The sequence below is a fragment of the Trachymyrmex cornetzi genome, unplaced genomic scaffold (genome assembly GCF_001594075.2).
Source record: "Trachymyrmex cornetzi isolate Tcor2-1 unplaced genomic scaffold, Tcor1.1 scaffold147, whole genome shotgun sequence".
In the NCBI taxonomy this organism is placed as follows: domain Eukaryota; kingdom Metazoa; phylum Arthropoda; class Insecta; order Hymenoptera; family Formicidae; genus Trachymyrmex; species Trachymyrmex cornetzi.
Genome location: NW_017296059.1, coordinates 6,341,564 through 6,367,447, shown reverse-complemented (window position 1 = coordinate 6,367,447; position 25,884 = coordinate 6,341,564). Strand labels below are relative to the sequence as shown.

The 25,884-nt window shown below is 34.3% G+C and overlaps 3 protein-coding genes across 9 annotated transcripts in view; 1 reads left to right on the top strand and 2 right to left on the bottom strand.

The window, feature by feature from the left end:
* Positions 1-10,940, bottom strand: part of Axn (protein axin) — a 31,712-nt gene extending 20,772 nt beyond the window's left edge. For all 3 annotated transcript variants that reach the window (XM_018502422.1, XM_018502427.1, XM_018502428.1), the window contains exons 1-2: positions 10,618-10,940; positions 10,348-10,497 (exon numbers count right to left, since the gene is read on the bottom strand). The gene's annotated coding sequence lies outside the window, so the exon portion shown is untranslated. The remainder of the gene's footprint in view (positions 1-10,347; positions 10,498-10,617) is intronic.
* A 1,767-nt stretch (positions 10,941-12,707) lies between these two features.
* On the top strand, positions 12,708-24,042 carry LOC108757825 (fatty-acid amide hydrolase 2). 4 transcript variants are annotated; one of them, XM_018502449.1, is made up of 11 exons: positions 12,708-12,829; positions 12,952-13,050; positions 16,764-16,934; positions 17,166-17,385; positions 17,943-18,160; positions 19,530-19,641; positions 19,885-20,183; positions 20,252-20,353; positions 22,672-22,839; positions 22,944-23,126; positions 23,269-24,042. In XM_018502449.1, exons 3-11 carry the CDS (start codon positions 16,767-16,769, stop codon positions 23,371-23,373), a joined length of 1,575 nt encoding a protein of 524 aa, XP_018357951.1. In that variant the 5' UTR covers positions 12,708-12,829; positions 12,952-13,050; positions 16,764-16,766; the 3' UTR covers positions 23,374-24,042. The 4 variants fall into 4 exon arrangements, with proteins under 4 accessions (XP_018357951.1, XP_018357950.1, XP_018357949.1 ...); XM_018502448.1 differs by having other exon boundaries at positions 12,708-12,870; XM_018502447.1 differs by having other exon boundaries at positions 12,708-13,042.
* Positions 24,043-24,108: 66 nt separating this feature from the next.
* Positions 24,109-25,884, bottom strand: part of jar (Myosin heavy chain 95F jaguar) — a 23,476-nt gene continuing 21,700 nt past the window's right edge. For both annotated transcript variants that reach the window (XM_018502445.1, XM_018502446.1), the window contains 2 exons: positions 25,419-25,634; positions 24,109-24,610 (listed from right to left, as the gene is read on the bottom strand). In XM_018502445.1, the coding sequence (XP_018357947.1) occupies positions 24,459-24,610; positions 25,419-25,634 (368 nt within the window). In that variant the 3' untranslated portion in view covers positions 24,109-24,458. The remainder of the gene's footprint in view (positions 24,611-25,418; positions 25,635-25,884) is intronic.

Sequence of the window (25,884 nt, the reverse complement as noted above, 5' to 3'; positions counted from 1 at the left end):
TCTCTCTCTCTCTCTCTCTCTCTCTCTCTCTCTCTCTCTCTCTCTCTTTCTCGTTCGCTCTTTCTGTCTCTCTCTCGCTTTGTCCTTCTCTTTTTCTCGTCCTGGGCCCGCTCGCTCTCGCGCCGCGCGATGCGGCGGACACGCGTAATAAACACCGTGCAAAGCAACCCGGCGTTGAGTCGCCTATAATTTCTCACGGAAAATTATATGTTAATGCGCCCTTAATGGCGTCGTTCGTTAACGGGATCGCCATCGTGGCCGAGGGAGCCCGGGGGACGACAGGAGAATACCGCGAGACTTGTTCGAGCTAGCAGGATCCTCTCCTCTTCGAATGAGAGAGAGAGAGAGACGCGGGATAAATTCGTGCTCTGAACTTGGAACGAAAGTTATATCAAGTCGTGATGCAAGCGATTCTTACAATTCCTCCTTTTTTAATAATCTCACGGTTAAACTCTGAAAACCATAAACGTTTACGTTGCACGGTGGGATTAAAAAGAGGAACGGCAAGAAATCGTTACAAAACTGTAGTTTAAGATCTCGCTGTGCCCGAGACAGGGAAATGTAGAACGGCACTGCGGATTACGCCGGAGATCTCGCTGGGTTTTACGAGCTTTTTCTTTTACGTCGGATGAAAAATGCATAGCTCTTTCCAAGTTTTGCCGTTTGATCGAGTTCGACCGACGACTGTTCGAGAGAAAGAGAGACCGAGGGCAGATCACCGGTGAAATCCTGCACCGAAACTTTTACATGGGATTAAGCGGGACGAGATTTGCCTCTTACCGACGTTAAAAGATTCAGCCAGCCGAATAAGGAGGCAATAGTTTTCGTCGACCGTCGCTTCCGGTATCGTGGTTGAAAAATTTACGTGCCCCACGTTTTGCGTTTCATCGTCGAGGACGCGTTTTATGCTACGCGAACGAGTACGTATCTATTTATTGCAATGCAATCGAACCAACGTAAAATAAAATATTAACTGTTGATTTTCAAGGCTATCACACGTAAAAAAAATTTAGTCGTGAAGCTGTAAGAAAATCGATCAATCATAATCAAAAGCAATGTAATTGTAAACCTAATATTTCATGTATCATATGACAAAACTTTTCAAATCTATTAATTGACTACACACTGAAAAAAATTTTGATCAATTTTGATCCAATGAATGATCGTTAATCAATGTCCAACTTAATGTCAGACTTAATGTAGTTAAAATGCATTGATACAATAACTGGATTCATTTATATAACTATATATTCATTCTTGCAATGAATTCTAGTAAATTTTACAACCTAAATCATTATGACAATACATTGGGACCAATTTTCATTATTTTTTCATAATTCAATGAATATTTTATTGTATTTACGTAGTGTTGGTTCAGTGCAGAACAGATGTGTTCTCGGATTTTTTGTCCTGCAACCAATCAAGAGATTTGAAAAACTTTATGTCATACGATACATGAAATATTAGGTTTATGTTTTAAGATGCTCGATCATGATTGATTAACATGATTTCATGGTTAAAGACAAGAACACATAGTTTTGCTTAAAAAATATGCTTAAAAAATCGATCAAATTTTTTCCTTTCTATAAGATAAAAGACTGATTGAATGCTTTGCTTTGTTATACTTTACGTCGGATCTATAATAGGTTTTAAGCCTTAAGTCATCAGAAATGGACGAATCATAGTCAATTATTCTCCTCACGTTCGACTGTAATTGGTCAATTTCTTACGACTTAAGGCTTAAAACACCTATTGTAGATCCGGACTTATGCTTTATGCATTATTTGCAAGAATTTGTACTTCCGTCTTAAAACTTTTTTACTTTATAGGATGGCTTTTATATATTTTCGAAGATTTTTTAATTAAGTTAATACAATTGTGCAGGTCTGCTAATAGTTGCTTTCCATTTACACACAAGTGAAACTGGGTCTGAAGTGAGCTGAGTATTTTATACTCAGATTAATGACGTCACTATTTGATTACTTTGGTAAAAAATTATCCCATGTCAACACAGGTTCATAACCTCACTCTGAAGTGAGTTTACAAGACTCATTAAAGCACACGGTCTCGATCTTGTGCAGATTATAGGTAAAAACTCAGTTAAATCTCACTTGTCAGAATGCAAAAGGAACGCGCATTCAACTGAGTTATGATGTCACGAGTAAGAATTATCTGAGAATCGGTGTAAATGGAAAACACTAATTTACGTACTTACATAATTTACGTACGATATATACAGGATGTTTCTGAAATAACGCCTACTAATCATACAGTGCTATTCCTAATAAAAGACTGAGTCGAAAAGTCCTCTATCATTTTGCAATTTTCGCAATAGTTAACGAGATATTAATTTCCTAGATAGACAGATGTACATCAATTTTACTGCAACTTTACGTTGTATTCGATCATCAAATGCTTCATAGATGAGTCGATTGTGATTCCAAATATTGTAGTCGTATTTAGTAAATTAGAAAACGAAATATCATTATGCAAATATGATGTAAATATGATGAGAAACAAAAATTTGATTCTTAGTGTCTCATATTTACCTCATATTTGCATCATGATATTTCGTTTACTAAATGTTGCTGCAATATTTCAAATCACAATTGGCTCATCTATGAAGCATTGGATGATTCTAAGATAAACGTTAAGTTGCTATAAAGTATATGTACATTTGTCTACTGGGAATATTTTAACGAAAAAAATTTAATTATAATTTAATTTGTTTTTTTATTTTCAGAATATATATTTATTAAGTTTATTATTTTTATGTATACACAAATTCTTATAATTATATAATGCAATTACAAATATTCTTGAAAACGCATGGAGTATCGACGGGATTGGAACCTAAGATCTTTGGGGGTGTGTTCGGAAATCTTACTCGGAGTAGAAATCTTACCAACTACCGTTCGGAAATTAACTCGGGACGTACAAAACTGACTTACCAATTGCGTTCGGAACTATCGAGTAAAGTCATTGGGTTGTACTCTAAAGTAACTTTTTCAACCTCTGAATTTTCTGAGGTTAACAGAGTAAATCCATCCCACTATTTTAGCGAGAAGTAATATGGGCGAAAGTGAACGAAAGATGGAACAAAACGAAACTACCGTAGCATTTCTCGTTGATCCAGTTGTGGGACGTCATGTTCCATATCGTTTGGAAAATGGAGATTTAATTATTGAATTATTTTATTTTATTATTTTATTATCTGTGCGGCCAGCTATTACCGCAGAAAATAGTATTTTATTTCGACGGACTGATTCAGACATTGTTGTTACCTCAGTCTTATCCTGGCTGCGTTCGAGGAGCGCACTATCAACGCTATTTGTGTCATACTATCCTTGTTTCACATTTAATGGACGATGAAGATAGAATGACACAAATAGCGCTAATAGCGTCTCCCCTAACCCAGCCCCTATGTGTTCGGAAAGTCGTGCTACTCTGATCGAGTTTTACGTTTACCCATACCCAACGAGTAGATTTCCGAACGCACCCTGTGGGGTGGTGCCTACCTACGCTAACGTTGAACTAATCAAACGCTTGTCTGAACACTTTTAAATTTGGTATATATTGAATTTTATTTTGTCATTCGTACCGATCATATATGTATGTAATATGCATGTATGTATATATAGGGTGTCTGATAACTCCTGACAACGCGCGTAAGCAGGTAGAGCGGACTAAACTGATTGTGAGACGAAAAGTCCTCTACTATTTTACAATTTTCAACAAGCAATAGTTAACAAGATATTAATTATTAAAAATCGCCGAATATCTTCAATAATTTTTTACTCAAGTACTATTAACGTTATGAGAAAATAGTAAGAGACAAAAATTGTTTATTTTTTTCTTATAGAATTGTGAGAATTTTTTTAATTTTTTTAGATTTTTTTTCAGAATTTTTTGGTATCGCGTTTTCTCATGTTGGTAAAAATTATAGTGTCTTACTTCATGCGGCATAAAATAAGGAAAAATTTACAAATCATTTATGCTTACTACGACATCACATCAGGATTACAAATTCTTTTAACAAGATTTAGTGCATCAAGATCAACATCTGCTTACCCAAATTTTACAGTATATTTATCTTACTTTATGCGGCATAAAATAAAGAAAAATTTAAAAATTATTTAAGCTTTCTGTAGCATCACATGATAATTGTAAATGTGCATCATTATATGATGTATTTTATTTAATTATGTATGATGTAAATATTTCATATAGTGATATCGAAAAAAGAATATTATAAATCTAAAGATATATTTTCATACATATGTTTTTGTAATTCAATAACAAAAAATTTAATCATTCAAATAATCTAAATTTTATATTTACTTTAATATAAACGTTTTTGCTTTTATAATGTCATAAATGATCATAAAATTGTTCTAAATTTTCAGTAAATTAATTTGTGCATATCGTGATCATCATACAAGTCTATCTGGGTTCTAAACATTGCCGAATAAACAGATAAAATCGATGTATAAGATAATTTTAAGGTATTTTTCAGTGTTCTTTGTGAAATATTTTGAAGATGTTTCTTAAAGATACCTTAAAGTTGTCTTATACGTCGATTTTAGATATTTTTCTCATTGGATAACTAAAAAAAATTGCGAAAATTGCAAAATAGTTTTTGCAAGATTTTTCGACTTAGTTTTTTATCAGGAATAGCATTGTATTATTAGTAGGCGTTATTTCAGAAACATCCTGTTTAAGTACGTAAATTAGCAGAAGCATACAGAAGACAATACAACCATTACAAGGTAAAGATAATAATATTCGCTAGTAACAGCATTAGACTCCAGTACACGTTCAGCGACACATTCAATTATTGGCACCGCTTGAGACGAAGTTGAGCTTCCATATGCTCCTCAAGCGATACGTCATCTCTTGTCATTTCCAAATGTTCAAATTGTGAATAATTGCATTATGATTATTATGGATAATTTCATCAAGACTTTCAGAATGACATGAAAGTGAAACGATTTCTAAGAAACGTTTTTCCGCTTCAAAAAACACAAAGACTTTCCAGACAGGTGGTAATTCGTTTTTTTTTCTCTAAAATCAGCAGGATTGCAAAACTTAACAAAAGAACTACGTATTTCTGCTCAGAACGAATTAGTCGGATAGCCGACGTCGAGGTATCCTTTCAAAGCTGCGGGACACCCTGTGTCTCATTGTGCCTTTATCGGTGTGTCCCCTCGTCGACGTGGCACTTTCGAAAGAAGGAGCACAGCGCCCGTTCGTCCGAAAGCGAGAGCACTCGAATGAGAGAGCACACTTCGAATTCACCGGGCGATTAGCGTCGCTCGGCGGTTAGCTTTGCGATAGATACGCGAATCAAAGCGGTCGGAACGATAGACGGCGATGAAGCGACACACTGAGGAAGCTGAAGTGGCACGGGAAACCTGGAGGGGGAGGAACCGAGGAGAAACGGACAAACAGCGGAGAACAACAGAGATAACTCGCCGGCGATACAGTGGCAATTATTGCAAACGAAACAGATGATATCACGTCAGAGAGAGCATTCGATACTTCCGCTCGCAAAGAGCAGCCGATACTTCCGGTTTACGTTAGAAGCAATGCGATAATCATCACATACCGCAATGGTTAACGTCATTTCCTTCTGTGAATACATAATTTTTTAACGTTAAAAATGTATTACATAATTTTCATATGTATACATGTAGTTTATTTAAAGTTTAAATAATAAGTTTAACATATTTGTAAAAATAGTTATATTCTTAAATAAAAATTAACTTAGAGAAGAATTTCAACACAAAAACGAGTAGAGAGGATTATACTTAAATAATTTTAAATATGATTTAAATAATTTTTTATTTTTTACCATATTTTAAAAGCAATTTAAAATGCAAAAGTCAAATCTGTGCAAAACTTCTTTACTGTTCGAAAGGTGGGGTTTTCGAGACTCGTCATTTGAAGAAAGATAGAAAAATTTTTACTGTTTAAATTTCGATACTCCCATTGAAAAAAATTTGTTAAATTTTAGTACATATTTTTTGAATAGTAAATACTTATAGTAAATAAATAATTACTCGATAAAAATGATAGTTAAATTAATAATTTTTGTATTAATAAATATGTTTACATTTAGCAAATATTTCTTTATAATTATTCAAACAAATATTTATTAAAATTTAATATTTTTTCAGTACATGAACAGAAAGATCAAGATAATAAAATAATTTCTCTCGGGAAATGCAGCAGAAATTGAACGTGTTTGTAGACGAAAGAACAGATTTCTCTCAAAAATCAAGGCGCGACGTCTTTGTCACTTATGGCTAAAAAGAAACGTTACACATACACGCACTCGTGCATGAGAGTGAATTAAAGGAAGGCGGTATCTCATGAAGTCGAAGAGCCGCGACACTTTAAAGAGATTCTCCTTTTACCCACGCCACGGTGCGATTTCAGTGAGAAAATATTGCCTATAGACGACGACGACATTGACGGCACCGAGTGTATATACGACGTAAGTCACTTTCTTTGGCGGTCGGGCGCGTTTGCGGCAAACAAGAAACGGACTTGAGAAAAGTGGAGAGAAAGAGCGTGGGCGACACCGCGGGCAAAGAGAAAGGTTAAAAGGGGAAGGAGGGATACCGAAAGCTTTGTAATGTCAAAGAGCATCGTTTTAGCGGTTCTCGCTGGAGAGTCTTTGATATCGAAATGGGGAGGAATTCTCTTCCTCCCTCCCCTCCCCTCCCTGCTTTGCCGATGTCGGTCGCTTTTTATTTCGACGAGCAGAGCACGTGGTATCAAACAGCACGACCGGTGAAGGAGGAGGATGAGGAGGATGAGAGAGAGAGACCCTAGCAGCTACTTTGACGACGCTTCAGCGGTGTTGTGCTCCGGGGGATTCCCAAACCGTACACCGTCGTGCGTGCTGTTCCTCTCTCTTCTCCCTGCCCACCTCGGCGCCTTCACAGAGGGTGGCCACGTGTCTCTTCCGGTCGCGTGATCCACCACGGCAGATTTCCCCGTGTTATCTATTACCAGCCGGCTATTCCACCGCGAGAGTAAATAAAAGGACAGGAGGCAAGCCCCGGGGAGAACGGGCCGGCTAAATAGTAATCGTCGCGGCGGTTTCACAAAGCCGAATACCTCGCGCGCCAAGAATTCTCAGAGGTCTTCGATTTTGAACCCTGTGATCCTTGCGTTGTTCCTTACAAATTCCGTTGATTGATTTTAAATTATTTTCACGTCCATCGGTATAATTTTAACAAACAAATTTATTAAGTAATTCTTGCATTTTTGCAAAACATTATGTCTGCTCGCGGCGCTTGCACTTTTTGCACTCAACATTTTCGCTTTCCCTCTTATCAGCGCCCAAATATACAGGGTGTCCCCGTATAAGTGGCCAGTCCTTTTTATCTCGTAAATTAACAAAGATTGTCCTAATAAATATAATATCAAATCAAGTGATTCTAATTAAACTCTAAAATTCTTTACTTTAGGATCCTCTTAAACGTAAACTTATTCCATAAATCATTGCGAACATTTTCGCTCGAATTCGTATGAAAATCTGTGATCTTTCGACAAATGACTGCGTCATCGCGAAAATCGCGTAGTCGTCATACGCATCTCACTGGACCGATGGCTGCGCCAGTTGCGTGAGTCCCGTTTCAGATGTTAATAGGTGTTAATAGATAGACACAGCTACGCGGGCAGCGTGCTTCGTCGAGGGTGCCGCTTGCATACCGTGGTTCGGTGAAGCGGAGTGAGAAGCTTTAGTAGTGGTAGTGGATGGCCGGAGGAGACGACGACGATGACGACGATGACGGCGACGACGGCAGCGGCAGCGGTGGTGGTGGTGGTGGCGGCGGCGACGACGACGAGTGGGGCAGGGCAAAGTGGAGCTCAGAAGCGGCGCCGCTTTGATGTAGACACGCTCCGCGTCTCCTTCACGCCAATAAACTAACGGTTAGGTTAAGCCGTCTCTTTAAGCCGTAATATCATTATCCTTGCCTTGTGCCCTCGGCGCAGCACGACGTCGACGTCAACGTCAACGTTGCTTTTGTCGCCGTAGCCGCGTCGCGCTTTCTTCGCGTAAATGTCAACGCGTGCGTTTCTTGCGTGCTTCCGGAAATACGAGTGCATGGCACAGTCCGTTAGAGAACAACGATACGTGGTATATGCTTTAAAGATTTGTACGGTGTAGAAGCGCAGGGATGAGAGTCCGATAGAGTCGGCATAGATCAAAGCCCCAAATGGTCGGATCTCAAAATGTCAATGGCACGTTAAATATCCGACTCTTCGTTACGCCAACACAGCCCGATCGGATACACACACATACACATATAGTTCTGTTCCGAGCCGAAAAATTCTCTTTCAGCTTCGGCGATCGATTCGACTAAGGGAACACCCGGTATACGAAGTACGAGCAGGCCATCGACAGTGCGGCACGGCGCGGCGGGCAAGGAACGGGCCGAAGAAAAAGCACCGCGACCAGTCGAAACGGAAACACCGACCGCAGAGAACCACCGCGGCACGAGAAAACGCACGGCTGCATCCGCATCGCCGGCTACACGCGCTCGTATGCGTTTGCGGACTTCGTAGCCCACTTTTAATGAACCAAGTCTTCAAAGACATCAGCGTTTCGTTCGGGGTGACATATTACATGTAATTTTTGAGCTTGAGATTTTTTTAAATCACATTTCGAAATTCAGTTCAATCGTAACGATGTACCTGTAATTTTTAAATAAACGATACGGTTATGATTTCGACAGCTATGTCAAATGACATCTGTTTCCAGTTCCAAAAAGTCCAGAAAATCTCTCATAAGTTTACCAAAAATATCGAACTTATTTAAAATGTTTTCTAATCTTCGAAGTTCAATACTTACTTCAATCAAGATTATTAAGTTAAAACAAATCGATTTGCTTAATTATACATATAAAGTCGGTTCTTCGATCGATTTTATAATATTCTGAAAAAGAAAATTAATTCTTGTTTCAAATACATAATAATGAGTTTTCCTAAAATTCGCAATAAGTATATTTTAAGGCTATTATCAAGAAGCTATTCTTCGTAAAAAGATAATCGTTACTTAGAAAAAAGTAAACTGAGTTAGCAGTTTTCTTAGCAATGAAATGATACGTATCTGTATTTTTTATGATTTCTAAACTCTAAATAACAAAGATTACAGCAGAAAAAATAGCTTTATAACTATTATAAGATTCTTTAATATGATTGAAATTGAATTTGACAACAGTTGCAAAATTCAATTGCTCTTTCCGCTACTAAATGCAGTCGATGTTTCTTTGATTGACAATTTAATTTATCGAAAGTAGAGTATGCGCTTTAAGAAGCATGACGAAGAGCGGTAAAATAATGATGTTTTAAACGCGAGTTATTTTAATGGACTCGCGAGAAAGTCAACAAAAAAGTTCTCAAAATATTTTAGTCGACAGCAGTTTAATTAAATATAATCCTGTTAATTTTTAACGATAGTTTTAATAAAATGAATACATCTTAAACGTTTTAATAAAATGTTATATAATATCTATTTCATTAAAATAAATTATTGAACTAACATCATGATTATTTTTTAATTAAACTGCTGTTGGTTAATCCCGTAATACATCTTTTTTTTCCGTTTAACATGCTCATTCTTCACGGATTTTAATTATCGTTATCACGTTTTAAAACATTTTTAATACTGCCGTATGTTCTCCATAAACCTTTAAAATATCTGACAGTTCTAACTAAAGCTTTTCACACGAAGAAAATGTCGCTGTATGAAATCGCGCGGAAGCAAGACGACGACGTTAAGGGAAGGATGACAGAGAGGGAAAGACGATAGAAGGAGAGGGCCAACACGGTGTCCAGATGCTCGAACGTCTACTAGAAATTTGCACCACAATAAACGGGGTTTAAAAAAATTCAGGTAAAACATCCTTCGGAATCTCAAAGAAACGTAAACAAAGTTCAAACGCCGAAACTCAAAGTGCAAATCTCCTTCCCTTTCATTTCCCTCTCCGAAACTAAAATTCGTCAGAGCTACGCCGGACAAAAAACGTCAAGGTTGGAATGATTCCGACACGCAAAACCACAGGATTCTTTTTCGGAAGGAACGAATGTGCTTCGGGTGCTTTCTCGGTTGTTACCGCGGAGGTCAGGGTCAGGTATCGCACCGAGAGAAATTGCGAGCGGCAAGTCACAATAGAGAGAGAGAGAGAGAGAGAGAGAGAGAGAGAGAGAGAGAGAGAGAGAGGAGAGGGAACGAAAGAGGAGAGCGAAAGAGAAACAGAGAGGACGGAAGCAACGAAGGAGGGAAGAAAGCAACGGCGAACAGACGAAAGCAAAAGAGCAATGACTCACTCTGTATATCCGTCGGTGTTTACTGACGATGCCGGGACGACAGCACGGCGGCTTCTTGGCGACTCGGGGACGACTGGCGGTGTAGCCGCGAATCCATGCTCTCCTCGCGGAGGTGTCAACTCGCCCGTACTCGCGGCGATTCGCCGTGAGCTGCAACGCGACACACGTCTTGTTTCTTTCCTCTCTCCTTCCTTTCTCTCTCCATCCCACCCTCTCTTTCGTGCACATGCTCTCTCTCTCACTCTTTTGCACGCATTCTGGTATATTTACCTATATACGCATATCCCTCTCCCCCTCGCTCGGTACAGACGGATGATCCACCGTGATCTGGTCGGCACTTCTTCGACACGGCGCACACCACACCGCTAAGCACACCAACGAACACACGCATTCACGCGCGACGATACGCGGGCACGCACTCGACGACGGGGTACGACGACGGCAGGACGTGTCGTCGTCGTCAGGCGTCTCGCGGGGACGGAAAACGTACGGGATAGCGGCAGAGACCGCGCGCGAGGGGGACACGAAACGCGGATCTAAGGACGGTTCGGAGACACCGCGTAACTTCGCAGGCACATCTCGGCGGTCGTCGCCATCGGTTGCTGGCTCCCGCACGAGTACGTGTTACGCACGCGAGCGTGCCCTCACGGCCCACCGCCGAACCCGCTGCCTCGCTCGGTCAATCGCACCACCCCCTCGGTAATTCCCCTCCCCCTCCCCTCCTACTCATTCACTCCTCCGTTATTTCGCGCCAACGCGGTGCCTCGTGTGTCCTGCGGTAATAATTTGTAATAATTTATTGTATCAATTAATAAAAAAAAAAATGGTTATACATATATTTCAAAATTATGTCTATCTATTTTTTACTGTTTGTTACATAATATTTACAAACTTTTTTATGTAGACAAAACTAACATATAAATTATTGTAAATTGAATAAATTTAGTTTTAAAATATTATCTGAAGATGGCACGATAAAGATGCAGAAACATGTAATAATTTGTATCTAATTCTAATTATATTTTACATTATAATATATTTAATTTTATTTACTCTAATTTTAATTGCGAACCATTGACTTGCTTACACATCCTTTAATTTTTTCATTGTTTTAAATCTCGAGAGTCCTTTATTATTTATTTCTAAGTTTAAAATATTAATATCATAATATATGATTTGTTATTTTATAATTTTTGCAGAGTATATATCTTTTCTTTTTTCCTTTATATCAGAGAGAAAAAGAGAATTTCTTCAATTTTTTTTTAATCTTTTATGGCTTAACAGATTGGTAAAATGCAGAATGCGTCCAAAAAGAATAATTCATAAGTAGTTATTTTCTTGATTTTCTCGATACCAAGATTTTTTATAGGAATCAGTTATGGGAGAAAGGAAAAGTTGCGTGTACTATAATTAGTGTGTATGCGATATAATAATTACATGTGGAAATAAAAAAATTACTATCTTCAACGTACGTGATTGCAGCTTAGCAGTATGTGTGAAATCGATGCGGACCTTAAATAAATTTTACTTTAAATATATACCAAATCGCACGCACGTTAACATTCAAGTTAAGACTTTTTGATTACAATCCATTAAAATAAATTTAATTTTTAATTAATTTTCAATATTTTAGCATGAGATAAAAATAAATTTCTATTTCGCTCTTTCTCACTAAAAAAAATTAATATCTAAATAAAAAAAAATAAAATTTCCAATTTTAATTTAAATTTTATTTTCTTACTTATAGATATTAATTTTGTTTACAAAAGAAATTATATATTATTCTAGAATCTCATATTAAAGTGTTGAATTCTATTTAAAAACTCTAAACTTGGAAATAAATTCTAATTAACTGAAACAGGAAGTTCTAACTTTTGAATATTATTACAATAATGTACTGTAATAGTATTCAAAAATATATTACATAATGTATACGATTTAGAATAGCACAAAGCAATTATAGGTATTACAAAAACTGATATAATAAACAAACCACATATATATATTTTTTCTGAAAATTTAAATAAAATATATTTCAAAAATAAAATATATTTAGTTACCTAAATATTAATCTAATATCCTGAACTGTCAATTAAACCCTTTATCGAAGTAATAACCGACTAGGAAATATCGTTTAGAAATTATGATGATTGCGCAATTATTGGAGAGCAATTGCTAGTACTCTGCAATTGCTTGCAATTCTAAATACATTTGTCACGCAGATCTGTTTTTCTAACGGCTGATCGTTTGTCCTCCACACGCAACTGTATCGAGTACAAATCCAGTTCCCCAGAAGGCACCCTGGAGGTCCCTCGGACTCCCCCACCGACTTTTGTTAAAATATCAAGTCGTAGCATCGTTACATTCAGTCCGCTATGCCGCGCGTCGATGGTACACGTTAAACGGGGTGCGATCGAAACTGGTTCAGCAGATTGTTTTAGATCATTTGACCAGAACGCTTTCGCGGATTCGCAGGCGCGCAGTAATTTCCTTTTAAGACGAGAGAGTGTCATGCTCAAATAAGTAAATCTATCAAGAGACACTGCAGGTCTTGGCGCTAAGGCACGCGCAACGATACTATAAAGTGTATTTGGCATTTTTCAGTTCTGTGCGTTTTTCAGTGTTCTTCTTCAGTTTGAATATTAGAAAAAAACAATCCAGCGGAATTAGTTTGAATTGGGCATACATTTGGACAGTTTGACGGTACGTGCAGTAAAACGATTTCTTATTCCACAGCAGCGATCTTTCCGGCAAGCAAGTGTGATCTTTTTAGTGCGGCAATACTCTTAGAAAACCATCTCAAGAAAACAAATATTCCTTAGGTGCGCACAATTCGCCCACTTTCCCCTACTTACACTAAATAAGTATTTACTCAAAATAAAAAATTATGCTTAAATTAAATAAATATGTGTTTATATTTAGTAAATATTTCGTTAGTACTATTGAAACAAATATTTACTAAAATTTAATAAATTTTTTTCCAGTGTAAGAAACAACTTATCTAAGAAGAATTATATGCAATTAGCTAAATCATATGTAGATTATAGTCCACAAGATATGATGTCGCTGCGTTATGAATTAAGTTCAAATACGTAAAAAAAATAAAAGATATCTTTTTTAATTTTTCATTTTACTTCAAGATTTTATATATATTTTACGATTCCATTTTTCGTTTTGTCTAATTTATGTTATCACAGGTGTATGAAAACGACAGATAAACGCGATAAGCAAATAATATAAAAAGGTCTACAAGCCAGATTTTTATGTATTTCAAATTTTTAAAACATACGTTTCGACCTTATTATTAGGTCATTCTCAGTGTAAAGAAATTAAACGCAAATTTGACAAAATAAATTAATAAAACGGTTTACAATTATATAATAATAATAATAATAATAATTATGCAATTTATAGTTACGCAAAATGTTGGTAGTATTTATTCTATCTATTTTCCACACAATGCAATACTTTTTGTTCTAGTAATATTATCGGTTATGTTTTCCCATTGTAACAGTCGTAATAAGTCCATAATGATAAAAATATTGAACACGCTGAATCATTAACTAAATCATCGTTCTTGAATATTGTTCATAAGCTGTACGTGTCATCTGTTATTAAGAAGCATCAGTTATTTTCGTTTCTGCACGGAAAGAATAGTTTTGCTGCAGTATTTAAGAGTTCAACTAGATACAAATCTAAAAATAATTTTGTTGGATCACTAAAATAACTATGTAGAATGCTCAAACGTTGATGACAACGCAAAGATTTCAACATTCTAACAACTAGTTTGACCTATATAGTTATTTTAATGGTCGAAGAAAAGCTATTTTCACATCTATCTAGCTAAAATTTCAGATACGTCAGCATTTTTTTATTTTTACAAAACGATACTGTACAAAGTACATTAATTGAATGTCAAGAGAGACACGACAGCATAAACATTTTCGTTCGAATATTTCGAATAATCTACATTTTAATTCGCGAATATATCAATTTTAAAAAGAATTGTCGTTTATATGTATAGTTAGTGATGTAATATACCAGGGCATTTTTCTATCGAACTATAATTGATATGTTGCTGTGTTTAACTTTTCAATAAACGTCTTATTAACACATTTATTTTATTACATTTCGGAGCAAGCACTTTGCTCAGTACTTCAATTACATCAATGCGTAAAATTTAATGATGTTTATTGGAAATACTTTGGTGATGCCCTCTCTTTCCGCGTAAAACAGCATCCGAGAACTGCCAATTACAAAATTACTTATTACAAAAACCTATTTATTCCAAATGGTAAACATAATTGATATAATTACACGAATTAATTACGATTTAATTACAATAAATTATACTGCAAAGTATTATGTATACTGCAAATTACATCGCACACGAAAGCAAGCGTTTTTCACAATCGCGAGGAGCACGCGTATTATCTGCTACAAGCCCTCGTGCCACTTAGGGAAAGGTGAGAAAGCTGACGACTGCGTGATCTTAAGAATCGAGTTTTTAATCTTTCGTAATTTACACACTAGTAATTTTCACACTAGATAAGAGTAAATGCATTTTCGATGCAATGAGGCTCTATCGTAAATGTTGAAACAACCTGAGTGAGCATTGCGCTGAATATCATTGAGCGACTCTTTTTCTACGTTTGTGGCCGATAATGAGGAAATCGTCAGTACATGCCACCCCGTGTAAAAAGAATTGAATTATTCAAGATACACATGGATTTGCGTGCGTATATATCCGGGTTTAGGTATTTTATCGTACAAGTGTCTCGAAGTGTACTTGACCAAAGGGCAGGTCGCATCGGTTAATTTACATTAGCGTTTAGTCATTCCTTCTTTCGCAGAAAATATCATCGTAAACAGTGAAAAAGAGAGGTCTTTATTACCATGTTAAAACATTAAGCTTTCTCGGAGATAGGCGCGAGAAAATGTCAATGAAAAATTGAATGTAAGATATGTATACATATATGTATGTATAGTACTAATTGTAAGTAAACATTTATTTATAATAAATAAATATTTATTACTCAATAAAAGAATAATAGTTAAACTAAATTAATGAATTTGTATTAAATAAACGTTTACATTTAGTAAATATTTATTTAGAATTATTCAAAATAAATATTTATTAAAATTTTGTTTTTTTCAGTATACATATATATATATATGTATATATATATATGAGTTACATAATTCAAGCAGAACACAAAATCATCATCATCATGATATCAAAATTATATCAAATAGCTCTTGAATAATTATGAATAATTATGAATAATTATTAAAAAATACTTTTTCAGTCATAATTTATTTTAATGTTATTTTGATATTATCATTATTTGTTTGTGTGCTGTCTCTGCTTGAGAAACATTTTTAATAATTCTCATAACTGAAATAGTATATCGTCACGCATTAGTGTTTATAATAGTCAGTAAGACACGTGTGAAGACGTTGGAGATGATACGACTAGTTTAGTTTGTAACGAGTATCAATAAAACGATCACGTTCATAATTCGGAAACGAGGTTAATAATATAAATAATATAAAGTAAATATTTCTAATTTTTGTGTACTGAACTTATTTCTGGAGTTGCACCAACATGTTACGAAACATTCTGTATGTACATAATTTCAACATGAGTTTAAAAGCAAAATTACATGAAGGAGCGAAGAAAGTATGCATCATTTCACAGTCAAAGTTAAACGTTCAACTAATACATCTTCTTATTATACGTATTCTTATTTCAATTAATTTATTTTAGAAATATAAAGTATAATAATTTTTAAGATTAATATTTAAGATTTAAGATTTGTATATATAAAAGTTGAACATCTAACTTTGACTATCAAATAATTTTTCTCATATTTAAGTGATGTAATCACATAAAACGGTCTTATTTCCAAACATATTATTGAAGAGAATGTGATGCAAGTCCTTGAATGAACTTGTTTGGATTTATTTGTACTGCAAATGCAAAACGCGTACAGTTATTGGCCCCAAACTTCCTAATCGCGACCTATTGCGAAAGAAGTTACATTGTTATTCAATGATCCATGCGCGTCAAGTATGCGATAGACTTATGGTTTATCCGAAGCTCCGCGAACCGTGACGCGAAATTCAATGCAAAATTCAATAAGACCACCTACCAATATCGCTAACTATGCTGATATGTCCACGACCGACGACTATAAAACTCCTTACGCAATTGCGTAATACTAAGTTCAACTGTTATACGTTTTACTGATTAGCACATTGTTTCCAAACATATTGGTGCATGTATACGTATTGAAACGTACGCAGATATTTCTTAAATTCAAAAGGAAAATAGGTTAAACTGAATTTAATTGTTTGTCAAATTAGTATAAAGTGTCAACTGACGCATTAATTGAATGGTGCTTACTTTATAGGCAATGCTGTGGAAAATACGTATAGTGTTCAGTATTACAAATGTTATATATAATATATTTCATCCGATATGGTTGTTTTTTCACAAGAAACCACCAAGTATTCCACCAATAACTCGTTCCATATACATGTTGAGTGCCACGAAACTCGCTAAAAAGATCAGAGAGGGAGAGGTAAGATATTTATTACATTTCTATAAAGAATCCTGCTACGTATAGTTTTAGCGATAGCTTTTATCGTTTTATGCCGATTATGTATGATACATATCATGTAATTATGACAAACTTAATTTTATTTTTACAATTTGTTGTAAAAATAAATTTTACTTTGTAATATATAGGAAGAAAGTCAAAAAGTTTATATATACAATGTTTAAATGTATTTAAATATATTTGAAAAAACAGATTACGAGTTGCGAAGTAGTGCAAGAATATATAACGCGTATTAAAGAAGTAAACTCTTTCATAAACGCTGTTGTTGATGAACGATTCCTTGACGCGATAATCGAGGCAAAAAATTATGACCAACAATTGAAAGAGGGCAAATTTGATATTAAAACTTTAGAAAAAGAAAAGCCGCTTTATGGTGTTCCAATTACCATCAAGGAATGTTGTGCTGTAAAAGGTAAGAGTAATTTTTTTATATTGTTGCTTCAACATTTTCATCTTTACATTTCAAAGAACATATATATTTTAAAAAATGCACAGAAAAAAACCGCTATTGTGTGAATTATATTACCCTGGTAGAAATTTCATGCATTTTTTGAGCAATTACTAAACAGTTACACTAACTTCTGTCTAGTAACTGAGAAAGAAAACTACTTAGGATCTTAATCAGAATGTAACACTTTGTTTGCAGTTACTGCATACAAAAGTTGCATAAAATCTGAATCCATTTACTGAATAGAAACACAAAAAAAATATTAAATTGATTAATAAACAAGCCAACTGCTTGTGAAATGGACAGAATAAAACTCTATCAAGTTCTTGTCCATTTCCTATTCAGTATTGGCACAATTAATGAGAATACAGTAATATTATAGATAGTAACTGGATAGGTGTCTAGGAAAACTGCATACATTTCTACCAGGGTTAAATAAGTATTAATTACATTAAGTACACCAAATGCGATTTGTAAAGAATCTTATGTATGAAGTAAATAAACGTTTACTATGATTGCAGGTTGCAGTCATACAGGTTGCACTTTGCCTCGCAAAGGGATAAAGGCAGACTATGATGCTGCGGTCGTCGTGATGCTCAGAAATGCCGGTGCGATACCATTGTGTGTTACCAACACGCCTGAGATGAGCGGTGGTTTTGATAGCACTAATCCATTATACGGCCGCACCTGTAATCCTTATGACACTAGGTATTCGGCCGGTGGATCGTCCGGTGGAGAGGTAATTCAGCTTTAATTATTAAAGATTCGAGAATCGTTTAAGACTCTTGAAGAAAAATTCGTCGTCTGTCCGTATAAAATAGAAGAGATAGATCGAAAAAATAACGTAAAGTGTTATAAAAATAGAAAACATTATATATATATATATAATATGATACTTTCTGTATAATTAGTTGATTAACAATTAAAGTATTATCGATGCTGCGTTTTATCGATTACGAACGCAGGTTATCCTTCGGGTCAACTTCGGTCAACATCGAAATTCTATGCGAATTCCAATTCTTACGCGAGCGAAAGATATACGTTGTCGTTTATTACTCATTACTGACTTTCGCTTAGAACACTTTCCTTTCGCAGAACACTTATAAGACGCACCACCACGAGATACCATTCGTTTATCCAACGATGTATCCAACAAACGAGAATAGATTGAAATGGATTAAAATTCAGATTTTCAGAAATAGGGATTCATGAATGTTAAAATGAATCTTTTTCAATCCCCTGAATGCATTTTTATTCGTTTATAGAAATTGTATAAAGCAAATGTCTATGCTTTTTCAATCCTGAATGTATTTTTATTCATTTATAGGAATTGCATAGAGCATATCTCTATGCCTTTCAATCTAAAAATAATATTATAGTACTTTGTGTGCATTATGAATGCTGCTTAATTAAAAATTATCAATAGGAAATGCAGTTTTTCAATCCAGTTGAATCTAAAGATAATATCAGCCATTTCTGTGCATCGTGAATACTGCTCAATTAAAAATTCTGAATAGGAAATGCAGTTTTTCAATCCAATTGAATAAAAAAATGTTTTTCTTTTAAAATAAACCATAAATGCTATTTAAATTATTTAAAATTATAAGTAGAAAATTTTTTGTTTTAATCCAACTAAGTTCAAAAAAGTTGTAACGTAAAAATAATTGAGCCGTTCTTTTGTTTCTCTTTGATTAGAAGTAAAATGAATGATCGATGTGAACACTCGCAAATCAAGTCGAACACAGCCCGAATATTATGCTGATCACGGGGCGCGACATCGGCCAAGCGAGATTAGATTATTCGACTTACGCAATGTTGTCTCATAGTAATGTAAATTGTTTATAACTAAAATGTCTCGGATTCAATCCATTTCAATTAATTTAATCCATTTTCATGGATTTAAAGTACGCATTAAAAAATTTTAATCCATTTTAATCTATTCTTATTTATTGGATAAGACCAGGGTGTCTCAAAATTGGGGAATTAAAATACCACAACAAGACACTGTATATAATAGATGGAATTAACGTATATAATTCCTGTTTAAAACGATACAATCTGGTCTCAATAAAAAGAAAAAATGTTTAAAATAAAAATTCTTATTTAAGGCCGCATTACTTGGGGCAGGTGGTTCCGTAATCGGAATTGGCTCAGACTTGGCTGGTTCTGTAAGAATACCTGCTTTTTTGAACGGCATTTTCGGGCACAAACCCACACCTGGTAAATTAATTTTCTTTACTATTATATGGTATTCCCTTTGTGATCCATTAATAGACTTAATTCTTTTAATTAAATATTGTTGCTGTTTTAAATTACTTTTCGGACACATATACCTCTGTTAAAGATATTAAAAAAATCTCTTACAAAAAAATATTTTAAGTACAAGTTCGCTGATAAAATGGAAAATTAAAGAAGTTTGAGCAGTTATAATATTAGCCATATTCTCTTCTTTTCGTTTTGCAGGAATTATTCCGACTAATGGACACTTCCCGTTCACCGAAGACAAATACTTCCATAAGTTCATGACCTTTGGCCCAATGGCTAGATACGCTGAGGATCTTGGTTTGCTTATGAAAGTGATGACATCGAAATGCAATCACGACCTGCGTTTAGATGTGCCGGTGGACTTGAAGCAAATAAAGATCTACTATCGACAAAGTTTGGACAAAACTCTTGGTGTATTATCCATGTCACAGGAAATTGAGAATTGCGTTCTGAAAGCCGCTAATCATTTCGCGCGATATAATGTTCGTGCCGAGAAGGTACAATGTTTGCAGCCGATATATCAGTATGCACGCAGGATTTAACGTACTTTAATTTGACATTACAGTTACCAATAGAGTGGCCAGTAACAATTACCGAAGTTGTGTTAACGGGATTCTTGAATATAAAGAAGCCCCCTCAAATGCTGCTAGACGCGAGCGATCTCAAGGTATAAAAGATGCAAAATACACGAAGATCAGTATATTAAATAGTTCAAACTTAGACCTTTGTAACTCTTAACGATAGTTAAGTTGGTATCGTTGTATTCCCAGCAAACGAGAATGGATTGAAATGGATTAAAATAGATTCAGATTTTCAGAAATACGGATGCATGAATGTTAAAATAAATCTTTTTCAATCCTGAATGCATTTTTATTCATTTATAGGAATGTCATGGAGTATATTTCTATGCTTTTCAATCTAAAAATAATATTATAGTATTTTGTGTGCATCGTGAAAACTGCTAAATTCAAAATTCTGAATAACAAATGCAGTTTTTTGATCCAATTGAATAAAAAAAAGTTTTTCTTTTAATGACCCATTTTCTTAAAATAGGCCATAAATACTATTCGAAATTGTGAGTAGAAAATCCATTGTTCCATTTAAAAATGCATCATGAATGCTATTTTATTCAGAATTATAAATACGAAATTTTTCGTTTTAATTCAACTGAGTTAAAAAAAATTTGTACCGTAAAAATACATCGTGAATTCTACTCCATTTAATAGTTAAAAGAAACATGAAAAGAGAGAACTACGTAAATATGTACAATAAATGTTATATATGTAAATTCCTTATTTTTAATTAATAAATTAATTGTTTTTATGTTTATTTTATATTAATACATTTCCTTTATTATACAGCTAGCGTATATTTTTTGTATAAAAGTTTTAAAATAATAACTATAGAATTTCGTGTAATTACTATTTTAATTTATTTAAACTTTTACATGTATAAAAATTGTTTATATGATGCTAGCGTATATTTTTTGTATAAAAGTTTTAAAATAATAACTATAGAATTTCATGTAATTACTATTTTAATTTATTTAAACTTTTACATGTATAAAAATTGTTTATATGGAATTCAATTCATTTTTATGTATTTAAAATACGGATTCGAATGGATTGAAAATTTCCAATCCATTTCAATTTTCATTTGCTGGGTTGTCATTGCATAATTGTCATTGCATTTTTTTACTATATATAAAATCCACGTAACGACAAAAATAATACGATATCGTTGGGATCTTTAAAAGTTACAAAATAGGAATCTTAAGGAAGATTTAATAACCTAGCTAATTTTCCATACGTGAAAGTCACGTCACGTACATGCCCTTTCCATATCCCGCTGAAAAAATACGGACATATTTCACTGTAAGATATTACGATAGAGATATTGCAGCCTGCTAATGCAGAAATGCTGCAATGTTGTTTCAGAAGCGGAGTACGTCAATTAATTTATCAACGTTGCGATATTATATATATATATTCAAACTATTTACATTATAAACAATCTACATTATCAGATCGTCTGTTTGTTTTTTTTTTTTGTAAGATCGCACCATTCCATAGACTTTTATAATTAGATTGCTGACTCATTATGATAGAAAGAGATGAACCTGATTCCGAGCTGTACTTGTTTCAGTTCACATATGTGTATGTCGCGTCCCGTCTGTGAAAATCGCATAAATTTGTGTGAAAACACTAACGTTATTATCCGTGTGATTTATACATGTGAGAGTGAGTGATATAGCGCTGTCCAGAGCTGCTTCAAACATAGACACGAAGTCGGCAGTCTATTTATAGACCTGTACACATTTTGTAGAAGAAAAAAAATTATTTTCAATGGGGTAAGTTGTTACACTGTAACAACCTGCACCGATCAAAGTGTAATAACTTGCCCCAACCTTCCATTTTCAATTTGAAAAAACAGATCGAAAAGTACATATATTGATTCAAACAAAATGTGTTATTATAATCAAATGTATATAAAAGAAATATATAAAAGAATAATCACATACCTGTAACTTATATATACAATAACACAAGCGATTTATACAATGAAATATTTACTTTTAACAGTGAAAATCAAGAAAATATACGTAGCGTCTTCTAGTGTTGAAATATGGCGGCTAAACTAAGTGAAGTTGTAGGGTGCGGTCCACTTGACGCTACATATGTTTCGAAGCTTTTGATTGACCAATCAGAAAAAAGAATTTTACTAATTGACCAATCAAAAAATGCTTCAAAACATCCGTAGCATCAAATGGACTGTAGCCGTAGAGTATCATAGAATCACATATAAAAATTCATAAAAATGTGCTGCCACTTGTGGCAGGTAAAAAAACTAACTGTAACAACTTACCCCGTGTAACAACTTGTCCCGGTCTTCCCTACAACTAGATGTAAAATATATACGTTTTAGTTTTGAGTTGATGATGTAAAAGATAGCTTCAGTTTTGTTATCGATTTATTATTATTGCAGCACCATAAGAATGTAAACGTCGAAGTGATGAAAGCTCTATTTGGTCTGTCGGAACACACGAAACAGCTGTTATTCTTCACTATAACATTAGATACGCATTTTCCATTCACAGAATCAGAGATATCGCATTACACGAAGCATGCAGAGGAGATTCGACAGAAACTGCTGGTTAGTGTTCTGGAAGTCTAATACAATTATCGTGTCTGTACAAGTTAATTTCGTTACCAATTTTTTTTACACTTAACTGTCGCTTTCCTTCGTCTGTCCTACAGGATCTGTTGGGAGACAACGGCGTACTTATTTATCCGACCTTCCGAAAGCAATTTCTTCCACAGTTTGTAATATGCGAAATGATGTCAGTTGCAAACTGCGGATTATTCAATATTTTCGGTTTTCCCGCAGTGCACGTTCCGATGGGGCTTAATCCGAACGATGGAATGCCCATAGGCGTTCAGGTAAATTTTAATTAATCAATTCAGATTAAATATCAAAGTTTTTTTTCTGCTTCTTACAATGGAAAAATCTAAAATGCATGAATAAAACCAGAATGGAATATTCAGTTTGTTGCTTAATGTATATACATATATATAAATTTAGGTCATAGCTGCGCCTTATCAAGATCGTCTCTGTTTGGCGGTTGCAAATGAATTGGAGATGGCCTTTGGTGGCTGGGTACCGCCATCTATATCGATAAGCGATTAGGAAATACATTCGGTTTTTTTAAGTAAAAAAATTAAGTAAAAAATTAAGTAAAAAATATCAAGCTGGAGATTGTATCTTTGCAAAGACGAATGACGCACAAATAGAAGATCTTGTAAAGATCTTTATACTAGCAATTCCTCTTACAATATTTCAACATAAATTTGAAAATATGATGTTTCTAAATAAAATATGTATGTTCTCTACTCTGCTAAAGATTTATTAATAAGTTTATATAAATATATTTTATTAATATTATTATGTGTAATTATCGTATATGTAGCAATACGTGAATTCTAATAAATCATCTGGATGAGATCACTACCGCTTTATAATATTACTCAGCATTAAATCTTTGCAAAATTTAATTCGACATATATCACTATGTTCACAATTATTCGGCTTGTACAGTATAACTGACAATATAAATTGTTTATTGTCCGTTTCGTCTGTATTGTTTATTATTATTTTTATTTCGAACGACTTACGTACTAAATATCATCATTATCAACGTAAACAAATCTTGTTATAACATCAAGATTTTCATCAAATTATATAATCAAGATTATTTTTATAGCTTGCAAATGTATGTTAACAATGCATTAGCTTAATGTAAGGAACAACGATATATCTTATCTATTTCCGCTCTTGTTTATAAACAGAATGCCGCTTTAGAATTTCAAAACTTTACCACGAAAAAAAGTAAGTTATATATATTTTTTAAAGTTATAACCATCTTCAATTATTTAGTAAAAAAATTATACAATACTGATAAATCAACAAATGCTATAGAATCGTTAAGAAGCTAGATTTAATAAAAATAGGAATTTTAATATATCAACAAAGAAGTTCTTCGACTTACGTAACTATGACGTAAAATATAATTTACCATACAAATGCATCGTTCGTGCCGTAATATACAAGGCACATCTCACAAGGCACAGAATCGCCAATGCATTCATCGGACGAAAACCTACGTAAGATACGTAAAGATCATAACAAATTTACGCGCTGATTTATGCGACGTTTCTTTCTTTGCGCGACGTAACGCAGAAGTATAATTCTCCTACAACTGCACCGCGAATTCTTCACTTCTTGCGGTCACACGGCGCTATATATGGTTTACCACCATATTTTTCCCACTCGCGATTGAATTCATGCTCTAGAACCTCGGCACCGCGTTTCCTCGTTAATCCAGTCTCATCTAGACTTAACTCGCACATCTGCATATCGTCAATGCCTAATAAACAAAAAAATAATTAATAGTTTAATTGCGTTTATAAGTCATTTCAACGCGCAGTTTAAATGACTACATATTTAGTATATAAATTCACACAGAAATTATTTAAAAGCATCTGAGATCCAGCTTCGACCGTGATAGGCATTAAACTCTTACTTGTGAAAAAAATAATTCTTTGAAATGAAATTTAACATACGTGGTATGACTTAAAGTACATGTAAAGTATAACACAAATTTAATGGCAAGAACATTTCTGTCAAAATACTGCGAAGTCATACAAAATACCAATATAAACTATATTTTCGTACACTGAAAGAAAAGATTGGCTGCTGTAGCAAATTAGATGGTTAAATATGGCATAACAGTTTTAATTGGCTGCAGCAGCCAATTTTTGGTTGCGTTAAACAATCGAAATTCTGTACTGACATTGCGGATAGGCTAACACAACTAAAAATTAGCTGCAGCAACCAAAAATTAGCTGCAGCCAATTAAAAATGCTATGCCATATTTTACCATCTAATTTGCAGCAGTCAATCTCTTCTTTCAGTGTATGTGCGTATAAACATAAAAAATTATTCTGTGGTTTTATTTTTTGTTTCATTTATTTCGCTGTTAGGTATGTTTCATTTATAATTTACATTTTTTTTATATTATGAATACGAAGATTAATCGTTTTTATCTGGGTCAATTGTTGCTTTTGCCTTCAGGAAGTGCATGATTCAAAGTATTATTTGCAATGCAGAGCGTTCGTATTAGCATAAGTAATAAATACATAAAGATAAAAGCATTATGTAATACAGAATTTTACCTGCTACGAGGAGTATAGGCGATTTATCGGGATGAAGTTCCATTTGCCGTGCCACGTATTGACCATCAAAGTGTGCGTACCACCATCCTCTTTTGCCGCCGCCGTGCGTGTTATCCTGTTGCCCGACCGCAGAGGAACGAACGAAAGGAATTCGAAAATATCTCTGAGATGACTCAACTATCTGTTGCTTCAACGGAGTCCTTGGTGTTTTTGCAGCTGGAAAACGATATATTAATTTAAAATTATTCTTTTCAGGCTGGTGAAGATATATACTTTTCAGTCATCACACACACATGCACACGCACGCATCTATTAGTCTATTGTTAATTAATTTATTGAGTAGTGCAACAGAGATTGCAACGCAAAAACTACTTTATAAAATTGCTTTAAGATTCATTGATCTATTCATTGATCTATTCATTCGTTTTTTTTTTGCAAGATATTTTTGATTGAAAAAGATTGGCTG